General features: G+C 34.4%; 1 protein-coding gene across 1 annotated transcript in view; it reads left to right on the top strand.

Annotated features, from left to right (window-relative positions):
• Positions 1-9,423, top strand: part of TCEA1 (transcription elongation factor A1) — a 48,564-nt gene extending 39,141 nt beyond the window's left edge. Inside the window, exons 12-17 of the mRNA XM_064507542.1 lie at positions 722-870; positions 2,785-2,841; positions 3,842-3,996; positions 6,909-7,055; positions 7,986-8,057; positions 9,099-9,423. Coding sequence (XP_064363612.1) covers positions 722-870; positions 2,785-2,841; positions 3,842-3,996; positions 6,909-7,055; positions 7,986-8,057; positions 9,099-9,107 — 589 coding nt within the window. The 3' untranslated portion in view covers positions 9,108-9,423. The remainder of the gene's footprint in view (positions 1-721; positions 871-2,784; positions 2,842-3,841; positions 3,997-6,908; positions 7,056-7,985; positions 8,058-9,098) is intronic.
• Positions 9,424-14,893: the final 5,470 nt, after the last annotated feature.

Below are 14,893 nucleotides of genomic sequence, written 5' to 3' on the forward strand. Positions count from 1 at the left end.
TATGTATATTAGAGGTTTAGAACACTTCTTTTGTCTGTTTGCTTTTTTGTTAAAATACTGTAAAATACCATAAATAAATACAGTCTCCTTCTGTACCTTTTTTGGTAAATGTAAAGGGTTGTCAGAAAAATGGGCCCGTGTTCATGACATGTTAGGAGCTGAAGAACATTTGCAAAATAGTATTAGCAAGCCCATAGGGTTGTTTTTTTTTTTTTTTTAATGTGATTCTGCTTTTAGTGAACCTGTTTACAACAGCAGTTCTTGAGATGAAGTTTCACCTTTAATCACTTGTCCCTGTTTGAGTTGAAAAGTTTGGTTTACTATTTGCAAAAAGTACATTAACTCTTTGTTTGTGACCATGGTACCTCTTCAGTATAGTAAGCAGTTACAAACTGGATGTTAATAGTATTTCTTCCCTGTTTTAAGTTCCATGAAGAAAAATGGTTTCATGTTTATGCACACCAGAGAGAACTGAGAATTTAAACTTATATAAAGGGGTTAAAAAACCATCTGTCTGTGTAGAATTCACCCTGGTGAATATTCCAAAGACACTTGTTAAATTGTAGTAGAGATATAAATAACTTTAAAAATGTGATCTATGTTCTTTTTACCGATTACCATCCGATGGATGTAGCACAAGAACTGTGTTTTGCCCTGGAACTAAGCTACTGATGGGGGGGGAAAGGAACCTGTCATATTCATTTTTTTTGCCTCTTTTTAGCAGTTCAAGTAGTAATTCCAGCAGCAGGAAGGAAGAGGGTAATGCTCCCTCAAATTCTTTCATCCCTTCTTTTCCCCGTGCTCCAAGCACTTCGGATTCTGTACGAGTGAAATGTAGAGAAATGCTCTCCGCAGCTCTCAGAACAGGAGGTGAGCTTTGCAGAATATATTTTCAAATTTAACTGTTTCCCTTCTTCTCCACCCTTCTCCCCCCCACCTCCACAAGTTTTTCCTAAAATTTTTATGTCCATTTGTGTATATATACCTGTAGACCAGTTGTGTAGGTTCATCCAAATTACAAGTACTGAGTAACCTTGGCAACAGTGGGAACATGTTGAAAATTTTTTTTTTTTTGTGGCTGATGATACAGGACACTTTGTGGCTTCCATTTGCCTGATATCCTGCCTACAACAAAACTTGCTTTTCATGGTATCTTTTAGGATATTGCCTCCATAATGCCTCATTTGAATCTCTTTTTTTTTCTCTCTCTCTTTTTTTTTTGTTGTTGTCTATGAGAGTATCACTGTATACATGCCTTCTTTCCTTAGACAAGAGACTGTGAGCTTTCAGATTCTGGTTATTGAAAGCTGCCTTTCAGTTTTGATGTAATCTTGAAGCCTCATTGAAGTACTTGTAATGAATCTTACATTGCCCATTCTTCATGACTTTTGGGCAACTGTAAATTGCTTTACTGTCTAGTTTTTGGGTTTGTTTTTTTCTTTTTCCTTCCTCCTGTACACTTGGGTGTCTTTAAGCTGCCAAATGGAATGCTACACTAGATGGGGAGCAAAGTGAAAACTGGACTTCTCAAAATGATCTGAATTCCTTCTTGCAGATCTTTCTCTTCTACCAGAACTTAGGACTTAGCTCCTGTTCTGCTGTTACTAGGTTAATGTAACCTACCCCACTGTAAGGGGACTTGTGAAACATCTGTTTTCGCACTTCGAATTCAGTTAAAGATTCAGATACAGCCAGTTATCAAAGCTGACTGAAGACTGTAATTTATTGACCTGTGGATGTTTATAGGATTCTAAAATAATTTGCGATGAGACGATTGCATATAGCATCTTAGTATTCATGTTTCTATGTAGCTGTAATTTTAGTTAGATTTTCAGGAATTCTTTTTGCAATATTACTTCTTAATGCATTTGTAACCTGATGATCGATGAGTCAAATACCAATCTCAGTGTACAGTTATTTTTTGTTTTTTATGGCCTTGTGCATGAGACAGGGAGAAATGGTGTCTGGATTACTGACTGAAGTTTACCCATGCTAAAATGAGAAGGGAGAAAATGCATATTGTATCTGATTTGTCCTAAGCTATGTTGAAAGGTAGATGTATTTTTGAGTAACAGGTTTGGCCAGAAACAGTAAACAATTATCTTTGAGACATTTCAGGTCAAGTGTTGCATTGTCTTCTAGATTGCCAAGATTTATTTCTTCTAACTTGTATGTTTTAAGACACTTCTCTGCTTGCAAGTTTTTTAATATCTAGTAATATTGTTTCTGTTGTTACTCTATCTTGCTTATGCACTCTCTCATGCACTTCCTTTCTTGCACATGATGCGTGCATATACACACGTGCATGCACACTCACTCATTAATTGCACGCACTTGTATTGCGTGGACTGAAAGAATTGTTTCAACCAGATACCAGAATGTTTTCTTTATGTAGTGCAGTCTATTCTACACATGCAGGTATGCTATGAAGATAGGTGATTGCCATACTGAATAGAATATTTGAAAGCTGTATGACTAGTTTTTGTATTACTGTTTGTTTGCAGCTAGAATTCCTTTTTTTTTCCTTTTTTTGGAGAAAAATCTGAGATTTTTGTTCTGCTTTTTACACTTCTATTACTGCTCATTCCTTTTGTCTTTGTTCTTCAAAGTAACAAAATTTTGAAAGGATAAGTATATAGTAAACTAAATTTTCTTATACAAAAGGAAATTTCACTGAGTTTGCATGGTTTGCTCTGTTTCAGAGTTCTGGAAGGGCTCTCAAGGTGATATAAAACACTGATAAAACTGTCAGATTGCTAATATTCTGATTTTTGTTTTCCTCAGATGATTATATTGCTATTGGTGCTGATGAGGAAGAGCTGGGTTCTCAGATTGAAGAAGATATCCTTTGTTGTACATCCATGTGCTCTAAAATAAGAATATTTGTTAAAAATATTAATATGTTAAAAATAAGTTGACTTGATCCTTATAATGAATATTCTTTTATTTCATTTAAAACAAAACCAAGCAAACTCTGCTCAGCACATCCCTGCAGAAACTCAGTGTTTAAAGAAATATCACAACCTAAGTGATTTGCCTTAAAACTTGTAGATGTATACATATTTATATATATGTATGTGTATATACATATGTACTGTTATGTGTCTTCTCCTTGCAGCAGCAATATTATGTCTTGCTGAAGTATTCTGAGACAAAATGTTAGGCTCTTATATGTTCTTTGATTTTAAATCTGTTCTCGTTAGTACTTTTTTTTTTTATTCTAACATCTTGATTTCAGTTTTCACAAATTTATTTCTAAGTGAATTTGGAGTTTTAAAAAGAGTTGTTCTGGTAGTAATGTTTTGAACAGTTACGGAGCAGAGGTGTGTAGGTTTTTATGTTTTGGGTTGTTTGGGGGAGGGTTCTTATGCATAGAAACAGTCGAAGCTTCCTGATCTAACTTGCTAATGTGCTTCTGTAATTTCAGGCAGCCATCATTCCTGTTAAGGAATTTCCTGTCTGTTTGGAAAATTTGTTTTAAAATTATGTTAATGAGTTTGCCAGTGTTTGAATATGTAACTTAGAAATTAATGCATCCTCAGAATGAGATCAAGGAACTGGTCTTAAATTCATGGGTGTTCTTTCAGAACTTCTGTTAATATCCTACCACCTAAAAATTCACAGAATTTACTGGCCATGTGTGAAACTATGGTTAGGCCAGGGCAAGGGGTATGGAATATTGTCTACTGTGTTGAACAGGAAAGTAACTGTTGTCTGGTGTTGGGGGGGAAAAAGGACTTGATCAACAGTGAAAAAGCACGTTGCTTAACAGAAATTGCAGCAAAACTGACTGCTTGATAGTGTTTACCTGTTAACGTTTTGTTCCTTAAATCCAAAGCACCTATTTTTCAAGAATTAAAAAACACTGATATGAAATACAAAAATAGGGTACGAAGTAGGATAGCTAATCTCAAGGACACAAAGAATCCTAACTTAAGGAAAAATGTACTATGTGGGAACATACCTCCTGACAAGTTTGCGAAAATGACAGCGGAGGTAAGTAGAGAATAGGTCTTGAACTATTTCCTTATTTGACTTATGTGCTGGGCTGTCTTTGTTAGCCATATAAATAATTTATATAAGCTATCTGTACTTAAAAAAAAAAAGTGTGGCTTGCAGAGTCTGAGTCTGTATTACAGTGGGCTGTGTTGGGGCAGAGGGATTGGAAGCTGAATATGTTACCTGGTGTCTGAGTATGTTACCAAAGTCAGCAGTCAGGTAAACTGTCTCATGTGTTACAGGGAATTTGCAGAGAATGCTGTGCGGCCTTTGGAAGGCCACATTATGAGTCAATGATAGCTTTTTAAGTTCACAGAGATGTATAGAAGTACGTCTGGCCAGTGACTCCAAGCTGTTAAGCCATTCACCTCTTTGCATACGTAATGTTACCATCAGTGTTAGTCTGCCCTGCCGTTTGTATTTTTCAAATGCTAACCTCTGCTGTTTTACTTCTGTGCAAGATATAGCACTGTGGTTTAAAATATCAGTCCCTCTTGTGTTGGCCACCTTAGAGCTTATTTAAAGCTTATCTCAAATTTGACGGAATACTTCAAATGATTTTGAAGGGAACTCTTTGCAATAAATAAATAAATAGAAAAAGCCGTAAATGATGGGGGAAAAATTTAGGAGAATTGCCCTTTAAATCAAATTAAATTTCTGTTCTTGAAAAAATATTTCAAATGCTTTAGTAGAAATTCCTGTTGAGATGCTCACTGTCTTTATAAATGGAAATAAATGTAGAAATCGAGAAGTGCAAAATTAAATATTATGGAGAGAAAAATGAACTGTTGTTAACAGCTGATTTGAGTTTTGTAGCTCTGCTGCTATATGTCACATTCTCCCTCCCCACCCTGTACGTGCACATATGTATGTGCACACACTTGGGTACAAGGGACTGTTTGGAGACTGAAAAGAAATTAAATTTATCATCAAGTAATGAAAATCCTGATTAACTTTGTTCTAGAGAACAGCTTTTTCTATAGCTTTGTAGAGAGGGCAGGGCAGACAGAGCCTGGTAAAGGAATCTATATATAAAGAAATATGGATGGTATCTTCAGTGAATATTTTGAATTCTTTTTAACTCTGGGTGTATGTACACATATACAGATATACATTTCATGTTGTCCAGTGCCCATCCTTTAGGTTTATAATTCCTGTCTTGGACTAAGATTATAAATTTGGTGGCTAAAAAACTGATTTCATAAAGATGAGTTCTAACTGAAATGGTATTAATGAAAAATAACATCCCATGTGGATGTGGAATACAAGAGTAAAATTTTAATGAAGAAAAATAGAACAACATTTTTGCTCTGCATACTTGGTTCATATACATTGTTGAAGATCCTGCATATTAGAGCTTTTTTTTAAAGAAAAACAATCAGTGAATCTGTGTTCTTTCTGTAATGTTTTGAAGCTAGGTGTGTATATGTGAGGTCTTATGCAAATAAAAATTAAATCTTATTTAACAAAAGCTTAAAGGAAAGCTTATTAGAAAAAAATATTATGCCGTTAATTAACATTGACTTGTTTCTGCGGTATTCAGGGAGATCTCTGTTTGAATAGAGCTACCCCACTGATGGTATGCGATAGTTGAAAATCCATGTGTTGCCAAGGATGCAAAAATACCCACAAGTCAGTGTTGTAATAGAAGTTAAGAACAACACTGTCAAACTTTGCTGTTTCATGTATCAGCTTTCATCATTAAATTTGCAGACTTTTTAATGTTTGTAAGTTGGAATAGATGACTAATGGTAAATATATATTTCTACTTAGATGCAGCTCGTTGAATGAGGAAGAAAAGCTTTTTTAAGTATGTGTTTAATTCTCAGGAGGTGATGGATTGCTAAGAGATACTATGATTTATATTGTCCTTTAGTGACACTGCTGCAACATCACTATTAGAAATCTGATTGAGTCTTGATTTGGAATAGCACTTTGCAGAAGTCTCCCTGAAAAGGAAACTTGCTCTCTGGCAGTCTGGGCTTGGTGGAGCTAACAGCAAAACAACGAATTTGGGGTGTGATTTTCAGATGGAAAAATATTTTGTCTAAAATCAGATCCTGTATCTCCCCAAAAAAGCATCATTGGGTTATCTGTAAGGAACAGCTCTTCTGTTCTGCCCTGTCTTCCTCCTGCATCACCATGCTGTGTTTTGTACCAGTGATTCTTGGATTTTTGTTTGTTTGATGAGCCACTACCTGGCAGTCAGGCCTGGTGCAAGTTTTGTCGTTGTGGCAAAGGATGTGCCTAATGTACATCTAACAGAGGGTTTGTGGTGTACAATAATGAGGGACTATACAATTCAGCAGACCATTTTTATGTGCAGGCTTAATGCATTGTATGGATCTTAGCTTTGGAATCGTACTTTCAAGTTAAATGAGAAATACTAGTATTCTGACTTGTGGTAATGATCTGCATAGCTAGATGCTGGCCTATATGGCTGTATGCTATTTCTTAGTACAGATATGCAAATAGACAAAATAATGTAATTTTTTCATCTGATGACTGTTTTCTGTAGGTCAATGAGGTAATTATGCAATTATTTAACCTAGGGAGAGAACCTTTTTTATCCTTCTGTACCTTGTATCTCTGTTATTTTTCTGAAGTTCAGAATTGCATGTTCAAGTAAATGTTTCTAGTTGTATTGTAACTTCTACTGATTATCCAGCTGCATAAAAAAATGAAAAATTTAAATTTTTTTTAGCTTCTATGTTGTGAAACATCCCAGCTTAAGTCTTATAAAATTAAAAAATCTAAAATTTGTAGAATTACTTTCCCCTTTCATAAAGAAATTATTTGCAGATTCTGAATCAAAACGGTATGTGCCTTCAGAATTCTATGGTACACATGCTGGTAACTGTTTAAAACAAACTCTCTTGTAAACTCTTTCTGCTGTTTGCTCGTAACAGGAAATGGCAAGTGATGAGCTGAAAGAAATGCGCAAAAATCTGACCAAAGAAGCTATCAGAGAGCACCAGATGGCTAAAACAGGAGGTACCCAAACTGATCTGTTTACATGTGGCAAATGTAAAAAGAAGAACTGTACATATACTCAGGTACATGGTTATTCAGATTCTTAATTTTCCTTTTTCAAATTTTAACTTCCATATAAAGATTGTCAGAGAGAAAAATGGTTCTAATTACAGAATGAATGTGTAACAAAATGTTAACAAATTACAAAATTTTGTGGAGACAGTTGGAAGTACTTAGATGTGCTTACATGAAGAATGTTTGTTGTATTGGTTTACCAAAAATTTAATGTAAATCCCAGCTGAGCATCTAAATAGCTTGAAATGTCAGTTTCTTGCAATGCTGAGTTTTTGCTTACTCTTCTGATTACATCTTAGTGACATGCTGTTATTACAGAAGTAGTAATTTACTGTTTAATATGGTTAAACTATTTTTTCTTCAAAGAGAGTAAATTGCAAAAATATAGATAAATATAATCTATAATCTGCCTAACATCAGACCCTAATTTATAATCATTCCTAGAACCTTTTCTAGTTTAATTAGGAAATATAGCCAAAAAAAGTGCCTGAATTTGTTTAACAGTGCTGCAGGGCATGCATCTTTGGTCATAGAATCAACTAAATTCGTAATGTAATACTGTATAATAGATGCTTGAAGTAGAAAGCTGTTTCTCAATCATGAGACTTCTAAGCCTTTTCATCAGTAAATATGTGAAAAGCTGTATTGACTGTGTAGTTTTGCTGCAGACTTTTCCTAGAAGTATGTGCACAGTGCTTCATTGCTGAAATTGGTATCTTTAGTACTTTTAAATCTTTCAAAACTTAAGCTTATAGGTCTGTTTTATAGTCTATACATAAGTCTGGTTTTAACTGGTATGAAAAGTTAACTTGTGTTTTTATCCAAATACCTTTCTTAAAGGTTTAAAATCAGAATTTTACATTAACATTGAATGTATACTAGCAAAAGTTAAAGATGCTAATTTTCCTTTTCCACTTTGGCTCTTGCCTTTGCTGAAGGTTCAAACCCGCAGTGCTGATGAACCTATGACAACATTTGTTGTGTGTAATGAATGTGGAAACAGATGGAAGGTAAGACCATTAGACTGTTTTGCGTATTTGCTAGTAGACAGTCAGGCTCTGTGATTAATTTTCTATTTTACAATACATAACAAAGGAGTTTCTCTTGACCTGTGGCTATTTCCTAACCCACTGATTAGTTTTGTATGTTGATATTGCCAAACAGCTTTAGTTTAGAAAAATATCCTTAGCTGAAGATGTGAGAACATGCTGGTGGGTAGGGGGGCAGGGTGAGAAAAGTCAGGACATTGACTTAGACCTTGTGACATTCAGGTACAGATTCTCTGCTTTGCCTTACAAAGCTATGGCAAGTTCATCTCTGTTTTTGCCATGGTTCACTGAAAGATGTTCTAACCCTTTTTAATCTGTACTGTTATGAATAAAGTAGGTCTTTTTTGACCTCTTCTTGTTTTTTCTCCTCTGAAAAGAAGGATGACAAAGAGGTGACTTCTGCCAGATTCCTGTGTCAGGATAGGAAGTGTGAGATAGTGATAACCTGATTTAATTTTTTAAAGTTCAGGAAATGGGAATTTCAAAAGATTCTGGGGAACAGTGATAGTCCAGTAAAGTGGAGAAATACCTAATGAAGGGCTGTAAAATTTTCAACTTGGGTGTGGTATCATACAGTATAAAGCAAATTATCTTTATTGTGTTATTTTTCAATGTTAAGGATGCTGCAGCTCTGCAGAATCATGTTGCAAAGCGTACCCTAAGATAAGATGCAGAAAACAGATTTTTTTTTAATGCAGTTAATTTTTATGTATCTTCTGACTGAATATAGGTCAAATCTATACTCTAGGATATCTAAATAGTTTGACACAGCACATAGGGACAAATGAACTCTTTCTTCTAAAACTTTCTATAAGGTGGTGGTTAGAAAAAAACCAGTCTGTTTAAAGATGCTTGAGTGAAGGAAGGTTAGCATGGTATAAGCAAATGCTTTAACTAATGATTTCTACATCCTAAGTATGGTGTCACTTTCTTTTTCTTCTTGCAAAGATTTAGAAATAAGCTGTATGAAGATCTTATAATATATTTGTTTTCTTTTGACAGTTCTGTTAGAAGAAGAAATTATCAAGACATCTGGACCAGTATGAAAGAGAATTGTGTAATTAGCTTTAAAAACTAGGCTAAGCATCTAGCTTCCTGCAAATGAGAGGGTATTTTTTCCTTTCTTTCTTTCTTTCTTTTTTTTTTCTTTCCTGTTTAAGCAGAATACATCCCTGAAGTTAGCCTTTGTTTTGACACAACCATCATTTCATTAAATGCCTTCCTATAGCTAATAGTTGGTAGGGCCAGGTTGCTCAATTGTATGGTGAATGTTAAAATATTTTTTCATTTTTATAAGTAAGTTGACATTAAACTTTTACCAATTAAACATTTTGGTAACTGGCTTGTTTTTTCCTAACTATATGAATAATGTACTGTATTTTTGTACAGTCTGAAACATGCCTCCTCCTCCCATATATATTTTACCTCTCCACTTCTGTTAGATTGTAAGAATGGATTATGTTTCTCACTGGTGTGTTTACTAATACTGCAAAAGGAAAAGGCATTCAACTTCATTTTAATCATATTGAACCCATTTGTTAACTGAATCACATTTGGTTAACTCTCTGGTTTGTACATAGCATTTCTGAATTAGTACTAAAATTCTGATCATGGGGTTTGGAAATTTATTAATGGATATGTTGACCTCTTTTGCAGCGGTTGGTTAAGCTTGTTTGTATAAACAGCTTTGATCAATGCAATTTATTTTATTGCTCTAAAGTGTGTATGTTATGTTCTATCAGTAAGTATTATTTCTAGGTACATCTTAGAATACTTGGTTAAATTTGATTCGATTGTTGTTTTGCTTAACATGCTTGCCAATGAAGTCTGTTTAAACTTTGTAAATAAGCAAAGGCATCTTGTAGTAGGCTGTCCTAATGACAGCCAGTTAACAAATTCATCATAAGATAAACTGGCTGGACTATTAATAGTAAATTCATTTCATATAAATGACATTCATTTTGTTTGCGAACTGAGTTTTGAAATGTAGAGTAACTGATGTGATTCGTAAACACAGAGGCCAGAAGAACAAGTGAGATAATAGAAATGTTGGCTGTGGGAGCCTGTTCTTTTAGCAGTGCACATGTTTAAAAGTATTTTCCAAATGTTCTCTCAAGAAAAACATGTCAACATCTTTAGAAGAGATAAAATATTTACATTACTCCTAAGTTTGTATAATCATTTAATTTATCTAAGCCTGGGGCTGAGGAGGTCTATCCTGGCAAGTATAAAGAATTCTTGGGGGAAGTATGTGCAGTTTCTGGAGAATAAATTCCTTGACTGTAAAGGACAAATGGGTTTTCTTTTTTATTGATTATTTTTTGTGTGATGGAGGCAGCTAAAGCATGAGATAGTATGATGACACTTCAACCCTGCAAGGCAAAAAATGTTTGTTAAATACTTTATAGAGCAAGCTTTTTTGGTCAGCTTGTGCAAAGAAGAAAAACAGGCTTTTCTCTTGAAAGAAAAAATGATTGAAACAAGAATTTAGTTTGATTACGTATGCAGCCATTTTTAAGGCAGAAAGTTGTTCAGTATTTCAAACTTTCTTACATAACTTTATATAAAAACAGTATTTTATATTATTGCTCTAATTCAGAATAATTTCTTTATTAACTTTCAGAGTCAGTTTATATTTAGACCCTTTGGCAAGATTGCTTGTTAAGAGTCATTTAAAGATGCACTTTTTTTTTTTTTAAGTTAAGACAGCAGCAAATGAATTGTAGATGCTTAATATCAATGACAGTGCTTTACTCTGAAGTGTGTTTAAGTCCAAAAAATTGTGTTAAAAATGATTGCAAGTTGGGTGTCAGTTAGACTTATTTTTCTTTTGCTGTTCAAAATATGTACAGGATAGGTTTGTTTTACATAACCTTCCTTATGTTACATGTCTTTTAATCTTTACGTCTAACTGTCATGCAGAGGAGAACTGTTCTTTGTGAGAAAATATAGTCATTGTTTTTCTGTACCTACTGAGTTATGTATGGAGCTTATTATGAGAGCTAGAACTGTAGTAGTGCTTTGGGTGATGTATGTGTATCCAGTAGGCACTCGAATAGGATACTTGTTTCACCTAATGCTACCTAGTGGCCATGGCAACAGCCTTCATGCTTTCACTCTTCTGCCCCTGAGGTAAAAACGGAAGCTTTTTTCATGTAGTGAAAGATGGAGCCCACGAACCAGATACAAAAAAAATAAGCGTCTAAATTCTATTCATGCTTCATTTGGGTATGCAAATCCAAAGTGAAAACTGCTCAAGAGTGAGCTCTGGATGCACCTTTGTTCAGCAAGTGCTTCAGTTCTCCCAATTGCCTGAAGTTGTCGTCCTCTACCAGAGAGGATACAAAGCCTGAAGAATGTGTAGGACAAGTCGTCAGATGTGAGGCTGGAACCATATCTCACTTTTGCAGATGATTGTCTTACCCACTCAGTCGTACTGTGACTGGCCCAGTACACTGGAGTTTTTTTATGCTATGAAAGATGTCAACAGGATTGGTGATGAGTGTCTCTCATGCACAAATAGCTTTAGCAAGCTCCTTTAGTATCCTTAGGGACGTTTGAATCCTTTTGAGCAAAGAGAGACTTGGACACTTTTGCCCTATAGTCTAAGCTAATATTTTAACAGTACTACAGAAAAAGAGGTAGCCCTATTCTTCTTAAAATTGTGTAAAGAAAATACTTTTAAGAAGTGTGATTTTTCTTAATAAGATAGGCTGTAGGATTTTGCTCAGAAAACAGTTGTAGCTTCTGGATTCTTAGAAGGCATTTCTTCATGTATAACTCTGATACCTTCTCCAGGAGAAGTGTGGGTTTTAAAATACCTTGTTCTGAATTATTCTTTTTGGCTGAAACTAAACAGAAGGTAAATAGTAGTTCAGTGATCCCAGCTTTTATGAATCCCCTTTTGAAGCCCTGTAGCACTTCCCAAGCATTATGGAGGAAGTGCCAATTTTTTTTTCTTTTCTTTTCTTTTTTTTTTTTTTTTGTTCTGGATTCCACTTGTGATCACATACATGAATTTCACTTGCAGTGTTAAATGTGTAACAACTTGGAGCTTAAATTCCTCAATCTGAAGTCTTCATCCCCCCAAAAGTGGTTGTATTATCTTTCATATGTGTGACCTTTGGAACAGATGATTAGTACTCATCCATATAATTAAATCTAGGGAGTTTCACCTCCTTAAGTAGAATTTCATACCCATGTATAATAGCTTCTGTTTCAATACATCATTAATCAGCTTGAATTATCTTACCATTTTAAAAGGTTTGGGATTAATTTAGTTAAAACATTAGTATAAAAAAACCCTTCCATTAATGTTGTTATTGAAATGATAGCAGTATATTTGCATTCTGAAGTACTGTTTAGAGCAAACCTGTTTTAAAATCATTTTGAATTGAGACAGTCTTTCTGATCACTTTGTGTTTCAAATAGTTTTTTTTTTAATTGGAAAGAATGTCTAGGTACACGGTGCTAGTGTGACAAATTTAAATTTATCTTTAGAGTATATAGCCTGAAAGTTTCTGCTATATTTAGTCTTTTTTTCTTCATTTGTGTTGTGTTAATGAATATGGAATTTAAAGGTCAGTAGCACGATGTGCTAGCTGAAGAAGTCCATACAATTTTAATACTGTTTACCAGGCTCATAAAAAGAGCAGTCTTTAACAGTATGCATGTTCTGTGGGATTTATTGGTTTGTAAAGCGCAGACACTGAAGAACAAATATCAGTGGACTGAAAGTTGTTATAGCTTAATGATATCCTGCAGTTAGATAAATGCCAAGGCAAACCAGCCATTATTTTCAAGCTATGCTAAATTGATTTTCGTGATAATTTTGGACTTTAATGAATTATATATAATATCTTGTGTCAGTGATTGTTTTGTCCTCCTATTGGTGTAACAGCTTGTCTATAGTAACTTTCCACTTTCAGTGGTACTCATATTTGCCTGAGAAGACCTAAGTTTGTGCATAATTAGCAAGTATATAGTAATGAAATGCAATTAATAAACTGTCTTCTGTGTGGGTGGGTTTTTTGTTGTTTTTTGTTTTTTTTTTCTTCAAATCCAGCATTAAACAGCATTAAACAGCTTCAAAATGACATAATGTTACTATTTTTTTGTTTTGTTTTTGGGGGAGGGAGGATGTTAAGAGATATTTTTAGGATATCTAGGGACTAGCGTTCTGCCATGGGTCTTAGGTATAACCTGAAACCTAAAATACAACATGAAAGTTTAAGATTTTTCAGGAAGGATCATTACATTGTGGTAATACAGAAATAAAACGAACATTGCCCAAACAATTTTTTGTAGCTGTTGGGGCACACAGAAGATAAGCTTAGAAACAATTATTTTCTTGTTTTAATAATCTGATGTTAACTGTAGAATTACCCAAACCAATCCTGTTTTTTCTCCCCTTGAATTTCAGTATATCTTTTTCTCAGAGAATAATAAAATATATATTGTTTGATATAAAGTCCGATTAATCAGTTTGTCATCTAACTCTTATTGAAGTATCTTTGCAGGGAAGAAAGATAACTTAAACTAAATCCATGTCATTTCATGAAATAGAGGCTTTGAACTTTTTTGATGTGCGACTGATCTTTTCCACAAGCTGAATTTGACCTAGTTAAACTTACTTTGTCAGTTTTAGAACAGCCTTACCCAACCTAATTAAAACAGTAAGTATAGCATTGTCAGTCTGAGTGTAAGCTCCCCGTGAATGCTGCCAGTTTGATCTTTTGCTGAAGTTACTACCTATCGTCCAATGCTTCATGTAAACTGAGATTGTATGACAGTGTGTTGCGTATGTGATAAATTGATAATGATGATGTATTAGGCAGTGGCAACCACTAACTGGACTGTGCCTTAACTAGTAGTACATGGAAGGGCTTCCTCTTAACTTTTTTTTTTTCTGAGATGATGTAATTGCTTGCCACTTTTTATTTTTGCCTTTTTTTTAACTTACCTTGTGTCAGCTCTTCTCCCATGATACCGTATAATGAAAAAGCTTGTTATTATTTGTTAGATATGTTTTCCTCTTCTTTTGTCAACATTGTCTCCTGCCTAGTGCATCGAGGAAGCAAATAAATTGATTTCTTAAATTCTGCCTATTTCCCTTTTTTAGAGAGAGGAATTCCCGTTTTGTCCTTTTCATAGTGCTGGAATTAGGCTGTAGAAAGATTACAGTAATGTCACTGAACTTTGACTGTATAATTCTCTCACGTTAGGGTTTTTTGTTTTTTCTTACTGTTCCCCTTTTGTCCATGTACTAATATGCTATGTGTCATTTGCTTCATTAAAATGAGTGTGTGTGGGAAAAAACAGAATTTAATAGAACTTTATAGTAAACTCCAAATTTTGATTTAGTGGGATTGTAACAAATCTCATAAAGAAGTTATTAGAATAACACATCTACAAATAGATTATGCAGATTCGACTTATTTTCTTCTTGGAACTTCTGCTGATTACCAATTTTGAGGTGCACAAAAATGCTTGTAGGGAGATATCTGTTAAAAATCAAGTGTAATGCTTTGGGGATAATGTAAATGAACACAGTTTATTAGTAGATATAGCTATTGCTTTTCTTTTGGACAGTCTGAAATAATGCCTTATCAGCACTGGGTAGTTCTAGCTTCTTTCTTTTGTCAATGAAATATATGAGTGTCTGTAAAAATAAACATGTCATATAACTGGGGAGAACTTAATATGTACAAACACAAGATAGTTGATACTGCCAGTCTCTCAGGAACAAGTAGTGAAGTGTTTTCTACGTCTACCCGCAGAGTGAAGAGAACAGTACA

The sequence above is a fragment of the Dromaius novaehollandiae genome, chromosome 2 (genome assembly GCF_036370855.1).
Source record: "Dromaius novaehollandiae isolate bDroNov1 chromosome 2, bDroNov1.hap1, whole genome shotgun sequence".
In the NCBI taxonomy this organism is placed as follows: Eukaryota; Metazoa; Chordata; class Aves; order Casuariiformes; family Dromaiidae; genus Dromaius; species Dromaius novaehollandiae.